Source organism: Vitis vinifera, chromosome 7 (genome assembly GCF_030704535.1).
Source record: "Vitis vinifera cultivar Pinot Noir 40024 chromosome 7, ASM3070453v1".
Taxonomy (NCBI): Eukaryota; Viridiplantae; Streptophyta; class Magnoliopsida; order Vitales; family Vitaceae; genus Vitis; species Vitis vinifera.
The window spans coordinates 5,184,998-5,196,722 of NC_081811.1; the positions used below are offsets into that span (position 1 = coordinate 5,184,998).

General features: G+C 34.5%; 2 protein-coding genes across 2 annotated transcripts; one reads left to right on the top strand and one right to left on the bottom strand.

Moving 5' to 3' along the window:
* Positions 1-3,599: 3,599 nt before the first annotated feature.
* Positions 3,600-6,755, top strand: LOC100247073 (pectin acetylesterase 3). The gene is made up of 12 exons (XM_002280829.5): positions 3,600-3,802; positions 3,910-3,992; positions 4,186-4,315; positions 4,425-4,498; positions 5,030-5,116; positions 5,201-5,325; positions 5,431-5,491; positions 5,657-5,710; positions 5,808-5,885; positions 5,973-6,078; positions 6,178-6,323; positions 6,499-6,755. Exons 1-12 carry the CDS (start codon positions 3,622-3,624, stop codon positions 6,604-6,606), a joined length of 1,233 nt encoding a protein of 410 aa, XP_002280865.3. The 5' UTR covers positions 3,600-3,621; the 3' UTR covers positions 6,607-6,755.
* Positions 6,756-7,341: 586 nt separating this feature from the next.
* On the bottom strand, positions 7,342-8,738 carry LOC100262404 (uncharacterized). Its single transcript, XM_002280873.4, has 2 exons — positions 7,830-8,738; positions 7,342-7,737 (listed from the first exon to the last, which is right to left on the bottom strand). The coding sequence occupies exons 1-2, from the start codon at positions 8,620-8,622 to the stop codon at positions 7,652-7,654; spliced, it is 879 nt and encodes a 292-aa protein (XP_002280909.1). The 5' UTR covers positions 8,623-8,738; the 3' UTR covers positions 7,342-7,651.
* Positions 8,739-11,725: the final 2,987 nt, after the last annotated feature.

Consider the following 11,725-nt stretch of genomic DNA (forward strand, 5'->3'; position numbering starts at 1 on the left):
GAAGAGATCTTCACTATGGCCCATGCTAAAGTTCCAAAATGAGCCGGAAACGCAGCAGATTTTCTGTGAGACGGAAGAATCCATAGCTTTAACTAGGAAAGGAAGACGCTGATAATAATAAACAAAGGGGAAAAAAAAACCAAAAGTTTTGTTTTTGTTTTTTTTTTCTTTTTATTTTTTTCCTAACCATTAAAAATTTTCAATATTGTGAACACCGTGAAATCGAAAAATCTTTTTCCAACCATTTCAATTTTTCTTTCTAGTTTCCATTAATACAAGATAAAGAAACATCAAAGATTCCAAACATAAATTAATAAAAAAAAAATTAATCGATTTATAGAGAAGAAGAAACACATATAAAGAAGTAGAAGAAGAAAGAGAAAATAAGGTAAACCTGATCGAAGATGTAGAAGGGAGTTTTCAGAACCCAGTTGCAACAAACAATGACGAATCTTATATCCAACAATCAAAATGAACATCCAAAACCCTATAAATTAGAAATTGATTTTTTTTTTTTTAAATATCGTGGAAGGTTTAATTGATTCAATTTGGAAGAATCACTTGTTGCAGAGAATTGGATGATGAGTGGGTCTCTAGCTTTGCAAAGAAGATAAGAAGTTGATGATGAATAGATCTCTACCTTTACAAAGAAGATAAACATCAGGTTTGAAGAACAAGATAAGAGGGTAAAATAGTAATTTAGGTTATTTTATATTATCAAATAAGTTTAATGAATCAGAATACTACCTACTTTTAATGAATGCAAATCCGACTCATAAGTTGGATTTGATTTCTGTCGGAATAATTTTTTATTTCATTTCCGCCTTCTTAACATCTATCCAAACATAGGAATAAGGGAGAAAAGGAATGAGATGTCTATTCCCACTCCCTATTCCTGTGTACCAAACACCCCCTAAAGGAAAATGTTGATGTTTGTGGAAACCTCTCAAACTGGATATTCATCTTCGGCACAATAGTCTTACGTCCCATCTAGCACAACATGTGATTTTTATCAGTCTCAACCATAGATTCTACTTTATTTATAATATGTATGAAGAAAAGTCTGGTTATGATAGGATATCATCACAGATTGTTTTTTCGATTTGGCATTTGAAATTAAGATGAAGGACAATTACGGTTTGTAAGGAACTCTTTCACAAATTAGGTTTTTATTTTTGTTTATTTATTTATTTTTTAATAATAAATTTGAAGTATTTTAAATCATATTTGAATGTGTTTTGAAAAAATAAATAAAATATATTTATTATTATTATTATTATTATTATTATTATTATCCTAACCTATCTTTCATTTCTTCAATGAAATAAATTAATTTTTTTTTATAAAAAAATTACATGAAATATTTTACTCGTAATAGTGATTTTCATTTATTTTGAGATATTCAAATCCTTTATACTTTTATATTTAATTAAATAATAGTGAACTAATAATAACACTTATTATATTATAGATAGTTATTGAATAAAAAAATTTATTGCTCATTTATATTATTTATTTTAAAAAATTTAAATTTTATTAAGAAAATTATAACATTGTCTTAAAAATATTAAGATTTTGATATAAAATTTACCAAAATGAAGAAAAAATTTCTATTGAGATTTTAATTCTTTTAATTTTTTTTAAAATATTTTTAGAACAAAAGATATTTTTCTTTTATATTTTTTCGGTGTGATTGAATAATTTGATATATTATATATTTTTCTTTTATATGGAATTATTTTAATTAATTTGGATGGTATTTTCTATCTTTAGAAACAAAAATAATAATAAGTTTTACAAAATATATAATAGTTTTTAAAAGCTAATTAAAAACATAATTTTTAACAACATAATATAAGTCAATAAAGGAAACCGATCATTAATTTTTTTTTATTTACTTGTAACGTTATTTAGTTACCTATCATAATTTGCGGAACACCTTTTATTTCATAGGTTTCCTAATTCAATTTTTTTTTACTTCATTTTATTTTCATTACTTTTTTCTTTCTTTTTCCATTATTTTGCAGCCAAGACATTTTTTTTTTTTTTAACAATTAACTTAGAGAAATCCTATATTTCATATGATCAGTCAAGTTTAAAATTGATACTTAATAATGAATTAAATCAGATCTATATGAATATGTTTTATTCCATATATTCAAGTATATCTATGTATAGCCACATGGATAGTTCAATGTGCTCATGAGGGTTTGACCTTGAGATATGGGTCATCCAAGGCACATTAACATGGTGTACTCCTCCCATTCAAATCAAGGTTTGAAACCAAACCTTTCAGAATGATAAATGGGGTAATTCAAGTGAGACCCAATGTAGATCCAACTTTCTATGGTTAAATTCTTTAGAACTTGTCCAAGGCACATTAACATGGTGTACCCCTCCCATTCAAATCAGGGTTTGAAACCAAACCTTTCAGGAGGATGGATGAGGTAATTCAAGTGAGATCCAATGTAGATCCAACTTTTTGTGGTTAAAATCTTTAGAATTTATCAATGGGTAGAACCTTTTTGGTATGAACAGTTTATAAGTCTAAGCATAGATGTTCTTATTTGGACATCTTGTTTGGGCTACTGGGTTTATATTTTTAATTTCATGGTATGGATATTAGCAAGAATTTTTCTTGCAGCTCGTCTTTTTTCTTTTTTCATAGTCATACCTTACATAATGAATCTAATATATTTGATAGGTATGATAAACAATATTATTAGGAGCTACTTTAACTATTGCTCAAAAAGATATTAAGAGAAGTTTGACCTATTCCACAATGTCTCAATTGGGTTATACATGTTAGCCCTTGGTGTATATATATATGAACACGTTGTTTAGAAGAATTGATTTTTGTTTTGATTTTTGTTTTGTTTTTAGTAATTTTATGAGAGGATTTTATTCTTTTTGTTCTCAATTTAAGATTATGAGTCTCAAATGAGTTATAGGTTTTTAAATCATAAATAAAGGTTATTGAATGAAGTTTTTAAAACTTCAACACCCAATTTATTCATTGAAATTGAAAAATTGATATCCAAAAAAAGCATTCAAAGTCTTTAGAGACGGATGGTAAGAAGGAAGACCATGAATACTAACATGTTAAATGAAGTTATCATCCATAAAATAGAACAAAATTGTCGAATGCTTCTTCTTCAAATTTCAACAGAATAGAAATATGCATGAAACCTTTTGTCTTGACCATCTTCAAGATTGAAGATAACCCACCCACTATATTGGGGATATTGTTTTTTTAATATCACACCATACAACCTTATATTAATTTATTATTGTTGTATATTCTCTAAATGACTTATTAATGTTTTGTTTTTTTTATATGCCTAATTTTAGGATAGGTTTGACCAATGGAGTATTTTCGATTTGAACCATCATCCAATATGAAGCAGGAAAGAAATTTAATTACTTGGCTCGTAAGGTTTAAATTTTTTTTTCCTATATTTATATATTCTTTTCCTTGTAATAATAATAATAATTATTATTAACTTTATATATTCAATTTACTAATATATCCAAAGACCAAAAATTTGGGGCTAGAAAAGGAAAAGAAAGAAATAACAACCAATTAAAAATGGAAGTGAGGCCTTGGCATTTCATAGAAAAATGAAGATGTCGGTTATGGCGGTGGGGGTGGTAACAGTGGCGTGGTGTTTGTTTTTTATGGATAGGTATGTCTTGGGGGAAGATGATTTTCAAGGTTTGTTGGATTTGGAGGAGACTCCCTCCCCAAATCCTCTCATGGTGGACCTCACTCTCATTCCAGGAGCTGCTGCTAAAGGAGCTGGTTTGTTTTCATTTCTTCACGTCTTCTACTCTCTTTGCTTCCTTTCTCTATCTTTGTTAATTATTATTATTTTTCTACTTATACTTCATCTTCTTCCAATGCTACAGTTTGTTTGGATGGAACTCTACCTGGTTATCATTTCCATCCGGGTTTTGGATCAGGTGCCAACAGCTGGCTCATTCAATTGGAGGTGTGTAGATGGGTTCCCAAGATGAATCAATTTTCTTTCTCTTTCACTGCATTGGATCCAAGCTTTTAGATTTAAGATGGGCAGGACATTCTCACAATCCTGAAAATTCTATATGGGAAGAAAGAAAGAAAAAAAATCTGAACTTCTAGAGCTGAAGTCTGTAACTACACTGAATTGGGTTTCTTGATTGCAGGGTGGGGGTTGGTGTAATGACATAAAATCTTGTGTTTTTCGCAAAGCAACTCGCCGGGGTTCATCCAAATACATGGAAAAGACATTAGCCTTCACGGGAATACTAAGCAATAAAGCTGAAGAAAATCCTGGTCCTGACTCCAATTATTGATTCCCATTTCAGCAGTGGCTCTGCTTGTTGCTTTTACTCTTTATTCTCTTAAGATTTTATTCATGGTCCTTTTCTCCTTTGTGGTGCAGATTTTTTCAACTGGAACAGAGTCGAACTTAGGTACTGTGATGGCGCATCTTTTAGTGGGGAAGGTCAAAATGAGGTAGGTGAGAGCATCTAGCCAGCCAATCATAAATTTTCCCTAAAAAATTGATATTTTTCATGGCATTTAAGATTAGTCAGTCTGAACTCCACCATGGAGGTGCTGTGATTAGGACATCAGCCTGCTAAATATATAAATCCTCTAACTTTAAATTTTCTTATTATTAGAAAAATTGTAATGAGCAGATGATAGCCTAATAATTCATTACTTTCCACTGGACTTTCTGTAATTGGATTCTATGATTATTGGTAGCCTATCATCTACTCAAACGTAGGACTTACTAAGATACCATTGCTTGAAAAACTTCACGTTCATATTTTCTAGAAAATCATTTCCTGTTTTTGTCTGCAACCTCTAGAAGTTCCAAAAAAAAAAAAAAAAAACTTGCCTTTCCATAATCAGGGAAGTTGATTTTTCTTAGTGATAAGCAATTGTATCAGAAGGGAAAGTGATGTGTTGGGTTCTTTGGGGCTTTTTGTTCATTGTTAGTATTAACCAATTGTAGCTGATGTTTGTTGATTCTGTTCTCAGGCTGCTGGACTTTACTTCCGAGGACAACGGATCTTTGAAGCTGGTATGGAGGAGTTAATGTCAAAGGGGATGAAGAATGCTGATCAGGTTTTGCATTTGGCATATTCTCTAAGCTCATCTTTTCAATTTGAACTTCTTGTTATTCTATTAAGACAAACAAATGTGGTTCAGGCTCTTCTTTCTGGATGCTCTGCTGGGGGGCTGGCGTCTATACTACATTGCGATGAGTTTGGCGGTTTATTTCCTGAAACTACAAAAGTGAAATGCCTGAGTGATGCAGGGTTCTTCCTTGATGTGTAATTTTCCATCCTTAATTATCGTTCAAATAAATTCGATTAGTGCATAGCAACTTCATAGGCTTGAAAATATTGTTCTCATTAAGGGTTTTGTTTGGATATTAGAACCGATGCAGCTGGTGGGCACACCATAAGGAATTTTTATGCTGGTGTAGTTAGCTTACAGGTAACACCCGTCAACTTCTTTTTAGCCTCAAGACTTTAAAATCTTTGGCTTTTATTTAGTAGAATGTTTCTAAATCTTTTGTCACTTCTTGGATATGTGTTTTCCGACTCTTGATTATAATTTGAAAGGTTTAGTTTTGATCATGGAACTTGTATGAAATTTTAGGGAGTAGAAAAGAACCTGCCAAGCACTTGTATCAGCCGTTTCGATCCAACTTCGGTAACATTCTGTCTTCTCTTGATTTTATTTAATCCCATGAATCGGATATTGTAAGAGAAATGATGCTAAAAAATGAGATTTGCTTACTTTTTCCTAGTGCTTCTTCCCTGAGAACTTGGTCGACAACATTAAGACCCCGCTCTTTCTGCTCAATGCAGCCTACGATACATGGCAGGTAACTTCTATTCCTGACAATGTATGATAGTTTCATTCTCCTCGGATAATCCCTTGAATGATGGGTTAATTTGTCCTGGGCCCTCAGTTTCATCAAAGTTTAGTTCCATCAAGTGTTGATCCCCATGGTGAATGGAATGCATGCAAATCAAATCAATCCAATTGTAATTCAACACAGATCCAGCTTCTCCAAGGTAATTTCCTCATTTTCTTTCCATCTTTCCATGTCCCTGGCATATAATGTGGTAACACCTAATGAGATCTTCTTTCGTTTTTCCTGTTCTATGAAACAGATTTCAGGATGGAAATGCTTGATGATGTCAAAAGTTTTGCAAGGGATGATCAGAATGGACTCTTCATAAATTCGTGCTTTGTTCATTGCCAGACTGAGAGACAGGATACATGGTTTGCTGATGACTCTCCCCTTATTGGAAAAAAGGTATGCCATGGATTTGATCCATTCATTTTGACGTTCTCCTTCCATGATTTAGAGAAGAATTAGTTTTTAAGTTTCATGGCTTTCAACCCTCTCATTTCCCAGCATGGTTAAGGACTAGGCACAATAGGAGGCATGGAAATTGAACTCTAAATTAATTCAATTTTCAATATTGCAGAAGATTGCAGAGTCTGTTGGAGACTGGTATTTCGATCGAAGACCCGTCAAAGCCATCGACTGTCCATACCCCTGTGACACCACCTGCCACAACCTGGTCTTCAAGTGAGCACAACCTGCCCACCAGCTCCTCCTATGGCTTCTCCTTCTTCCTTCTTCCTTCTCCCTTCTCCCAATTGCCATATAATGTAACATATCTTAAGATAATAAAGCCATCATGTAATTAAATGAATTACTAGATGCTACAGGACTTGCCCATGTAATTCCCAGAGGCTTCAAGTCAAGGAAATGAAATTTTTTTCATTCCAAACAGTACTGTTTGAATAGCTAAAGCACAAAGCAAACCAGCAATTGGGCAAGAAGGAAAAAAATAAATATCTGGATCAAGATCTAGTCACAAAGACAAATATCAAACCGTGTTCCAATTGATGTCCATGCTGTCTGGTGAGTCGTGACATATGAAAGAAAAAAAAAAAAAAGAGAAGAATGGTACTAGATTAGAAACTAGAAAGGGAATGCTGTGGGACGTCACCAAAGTAATAAAGGGGTCCTTTAGCTGCAGGGTGGGCAGCTTTTCCCATTATCATTTACCTCCAAAGGTTCACATGGAAAATTATGTGTCGTGAACTTTATACTTTTTGAACGCGGATCCCATGGTTTTGCAGGCTTCTGTAAATGGGGAATTCAGTGAAATGATTTTGTCGAAGAACTCCTATGCATGGCCTTTTGGAAGTACTAACTACTAACCATTCCTTTCATGTTGCTGTAAAATGTTAAAAAAACCTCTCCACTAATCTACACAGATGCAGGGGAGTGGGGTATATGCAGAATATCCAAAATCATATTTACAAACTCTCTCTTTTCTTTTTTTTTCTTTTTTTTTCCTTTTCTGAAGTTTATGCTCATGTACTCTTCCTCCATCCATGGCGGAATATTTACAGCAGGGATGTAAAGAGGATCCCAAAGAAAAAAAGGGAAAAAAAACATACAGAAGAAGCCCTTCAATGGGCTCTCTTCTTTCAGAAATGGAAATCAAGAAGCAATGCAGACGCAAATTCCCTCTTTCAACCCCCACAGAAGCAAAAAAGGGGAAAAAATTTACAATCGGGACAACAAAAAGTAAAGCATTAGAATGAAAACTGTAACTGGGTTAGCTAGCTGCTGTGGCGGGAGGTGGATGCCAGCGCCACCGCCTGTGCCCATACCTTGAGCCGGGCCTTCACGTCTCGTGGGTCGTCACCTGAATTCCACAAGTGGGAAGCCCCGTTAGATGTTATGTGAAAATAGGGATTTGTGTGAGGAGATGGAGGAGCGTGGAAGTGGGTGGCTTACCAGGGCTGGAGATTCGCCAGGAAGCGATGGGGGAGTTGCCACCACTGCTGGTCTCGAGGGTTGATCCGGAGATGGAGATTCGAGTAGGTATCTCCAGCATGCGTTCGTGTTCCAACTCGAACCCCAGATCTCTACAGGCTTTCACTTCCTCCAAGTCCATACACAGCGATCTTCTCCCTCCTTTTGGCCTTGTTATCACCACCAAGCCAGCTCCCTCGCTCTCTCCACTAAAGCTGGTGAATCCGCCTCCACCGCAGGGGACGCTGCCGTAGCCCTCCTCCTCTTTCTTCTTCCTATTATCCCAAGTCATCTCCTCCCGCTTCTCCCTCACCACCTTCGCCCTCCTCCTCTTCATTCTCTGTTTCAAACTACTCTTCTGAGCTTCGTTCTCGCTCGCGTACTCTTTCACCCCTACCACCTTCAACAAACCGCCTCGGTTCCTCCTCCGCGGCGGCGTCGCCGGCAGCGAGTAACACCCCGGTTCCTTGTCTGAGTCCGACAACAGGCCACCCAGTTCTTCCTTCCCCTCCTTATCATCAGACAGTTCCTCGTCGGCATCTCCGTCCGAGCTCTCAATCAACATAATGCTCGTCCCAACCCCATTAGCGTCATCCTCGTCTTCATCAAGCGACATGGAATTCAAATTGCACATAGAGAGCCTAGACAAGTTGTGAGGATGATGCAGCTGCTCATACCCACATCCATACCCATATACATACCCATCATCTGTATTATCACAGTCATCGTCATGCGAAAAAAAGCTTTGATTTCTCATCCTCTCGGGAGAAGCCATGAAGACGATGACGCTCGCACCAGTGGGACTGTTTGGACACGGAATTGAAAAGCCACTGTTGGAAGAAGCTTGTGGACCGCTCCTTTTTTTGGTTTGTGATAAGGTAAACTTTTGCCCTCACCCAAACGCCCATATTTATACCAATCTCCCCTCTTCCAATTTCCAATCATACCCCCACAAGTTCGCACTGTACCAAGGCGTGTTTTGGTAATAATCCAAGTCCCCGCATCAGCACCCTGGTCCAGTGTAGAGAGTACGTGGATGAAGAAATGCACGTGGCGAGGACGGGGGGTTGAGGTGCGGAATCTGCTTTAAATGTGGTGACTGGGGAGAAGGTCCCACTGTACACAGCCTCAGGGACACGTGTTACGCCCTTTGTTGCTGAGTTTGAGTGATTGGACGACGGTTACGACTCTTGAGGCAGCACGTATGAACACAATGAAATATGAGAAAGTAGTGACTAAGTTTTCCCCTGGAGGCGTTGATGTCTACTCGCTCCACCGCTCATCAGTCATCCCTGGCACCACCCTCGTCTCTACCCAGCCTCACTCATCTCAACCTTGAAAAACCTAGTGTGTCGAAGCTGTAGCTGTCAAAATTCCCATCCTTAATCATCCAGAAAGTACCAAACAAATCTGGAGAATTGTGTTTTGAATTAATACTTCAAAAATTAAGATTTTATCGATAAAAATTATATAATTGATAAAAATAATATAAAATATAAAAAAATTAATATATTTTTTAAAACTATTTTAAATATTTTTTATCGATAAATTTTTTTATCTTAAAATTTTTAATAATTATTTTAAAATTTTATTAATTTAAAAAAATTAATTTTTTAAAAAATATATTCTAAAAATATATCATTTAAAAAAATTTTTTAACATATTTTTAGTTATTTTTTATATACATAATTTTAAAAATATATATTTTTCAAGATATTTGATTTTTAAATAATAATAATAATAATAATTTATTTTTATTTTTTTAGGAAATGGTGTATTTTTTTTTCAAATCATTAAATTAAATTAAATTTTATTGAGGTTTAAAAAATAATTAAAATTAAAATTAATATTTTTCTTTTTTTTTTTCATAATCAATAAATGTCATTTTTGAAAAAAGAAAAAATCTATATCATTCTTCTTAATTTTCACATTTTTTTTAAGTTTTTGGTTTAAATTGTGAATTTATATGGATCAAAGTTTAATTTTTGGACTCAACTAGGTACAAAACACAATTATTCCAACAAATTACTACCATTTAAGATATTATGAAAAAAAATTCATAAATCATAATCATTTTTAAATGAACCAAACACGTGTTCAAAAAAATTTATGGACCAAATTAGCCCTTTTCGTGCATGATATAAAAATTAGGTTGCTTTTGAAATTCATATATAAATTAGTCCCTTTAAATCCATGTCATTTACTTTACTTTATCCTCACTTTTGCCCCCCACTTCTCTCCATCTCGTTCCTTTTTTTAATTCAAAAATAAAATTTTAATTATTAATTAAAAAATAAAATAATAAAATAATAAATGATTTAATTTAAAAATAAGTTTTGATAAAAGAGCTATTTATACTCAAAATTCCAAAAAAAACAAAGAAAAAAAAAGAAAAAAAAAACACACTATGAATGACGACTCTCTCTCTCGGTGCTATCGGAAGATATTGGTGGTGGGAAGTTAGGTGGATCCGTGAGGTGTGTTCCTTGAATGGTAGTTGGGTAGACGAAGGTGTCTTTTGTTTTAACGTTATTTTTCTCCTTTGGTCAAAGACCGTTAGGATTTATCCATAATCATTAACGTAAATACAAATCTTCTTTAAGAAAAGAAGATAATACCATTTCTCTACATTAAATTAGGCAGATACTACCTTTTCATATTCTCTCTCACAACCAATCACCAAACGAATGCGCCCACGCTCCTCTTTCCTCTTTTAGAAGATCAATTCACGCCACGATTGCCCCTGTTTGGTGGCCCATCATCACTCATGTTACAAGGGCAGTTTAGGGATTGGATGAGGATGATGATAAGTTGATAACTATTCGGATTTGAAATAGGTCCCCGGCGGGCCAGGTCCGGACTTTAAGCCACGTAGGACACGACAGCTGTCCTATCCTCACTGACACTCACCGTCACGCTCTGCCCCACTACATAAAACAAAACATGGGGTCCACCTCAGCACCACCAATTCATCAGAACCCACGTGGCACCTCTTTACCCTACACATCATCATCGCCTTCCCACCCCTTACCCCCGTGTCCCCCATAGTGGGTCCCGACATTATTATAATTTTGTTTACCTTATCAGGCCGTCCGGCGTAGCTCACCGACCGTTGATTTTTTGACTGGTCTTCTTGATGGAAATGGTTCCAACTTCCAACCTGACTTAGATTTATCATAATAATAATAATAATAATAAGCTACCATCGGCGTTTGGATGGAAGGAAAACTGGGGTGTCTTTCTCAGCCTGAGCTGTACCATCCGAATGCGAAATGAGTTGAAGCCTGAAACCATTTATTAATTGTGGTCTAGGGCTGGACGTGTAAAACCCCTATAAAAGCATAATAAAAAAATGTTTTATTAATTTTTATAAATGAAAGTTTTACAATAAATAAAATTAATTCAATAACATAAAAATAAAACAATCACGTGCCATGTACAAGATTTTAATATGATTTCACTAACCATGCTTATGTTTATGAATAAATGATAATTATTTTACTATACAATGAAAAAAATTATAAATGAGTCAAAATATATGATAATTTTTTATTTTTTGTATTCATATTCTACTATAAGCCTTTTTGTTGGACGGGATATTTCTCCTTCTTCCTCATATATTAATTTTTTTTATATAGTCTTTACCGTTTTATGACTTTCCTCTCGAATAAAAAATGACAAAGTTGAATACAAACATTCCTCCTCATTTGACAAAATTGAAACAAACAAACAAAACCAAAAACAATTCTCTAAAGTTGGAAGTTGTAGAAAAACTCTTCGCTGGAAAAATCTTCAATCTTCGGTAAGAACGATTCCGACTTTCTCAAGAAGTATAAGCTAACATAGAGTGACGCGCCAAGCACACGGTGAAAAATAAA

Bases quoted from the DNA above. Each gene is read 5' to 3' on its own strand.
- LOC100247073 (XM_002280829.5), top strand. From the start codon at position 3,622: ATGAAGATGTCGGTTATGGCGGTGGGGGTGGTAACAGTGGCGTGGTGT. The intron at 4,499-5,029 runs GTAGGTGAGAGC...TTCTGTTCTCAG, and splicing joins GTGGGGAAGGTCAAAATGAG to GCTGCTGGACTTTACTTCCG. The intron at 6,079-6,177 runs GTAATTTCCTCA...TCTATGAAACAG, and splicing joins ACAGATCCAGCTTCTCCAAG to ATTTCAGGATGGAAATGCTT.
- LOC100262404 (XM_002280873.4), bottom strand. From the start codon at position 8,622: ATGGCTTCTCCCGAGAGGATGAGAAATCAAAGCTTTTTTTCGCATGAC. The intron at 7,738-7,829 runs GTAAGCCACCCA...TGTGGAATTCAG, and splicing joins CTGGCGAATCTCCAGCCCTG to GTGACGACCCACGAGACGTG.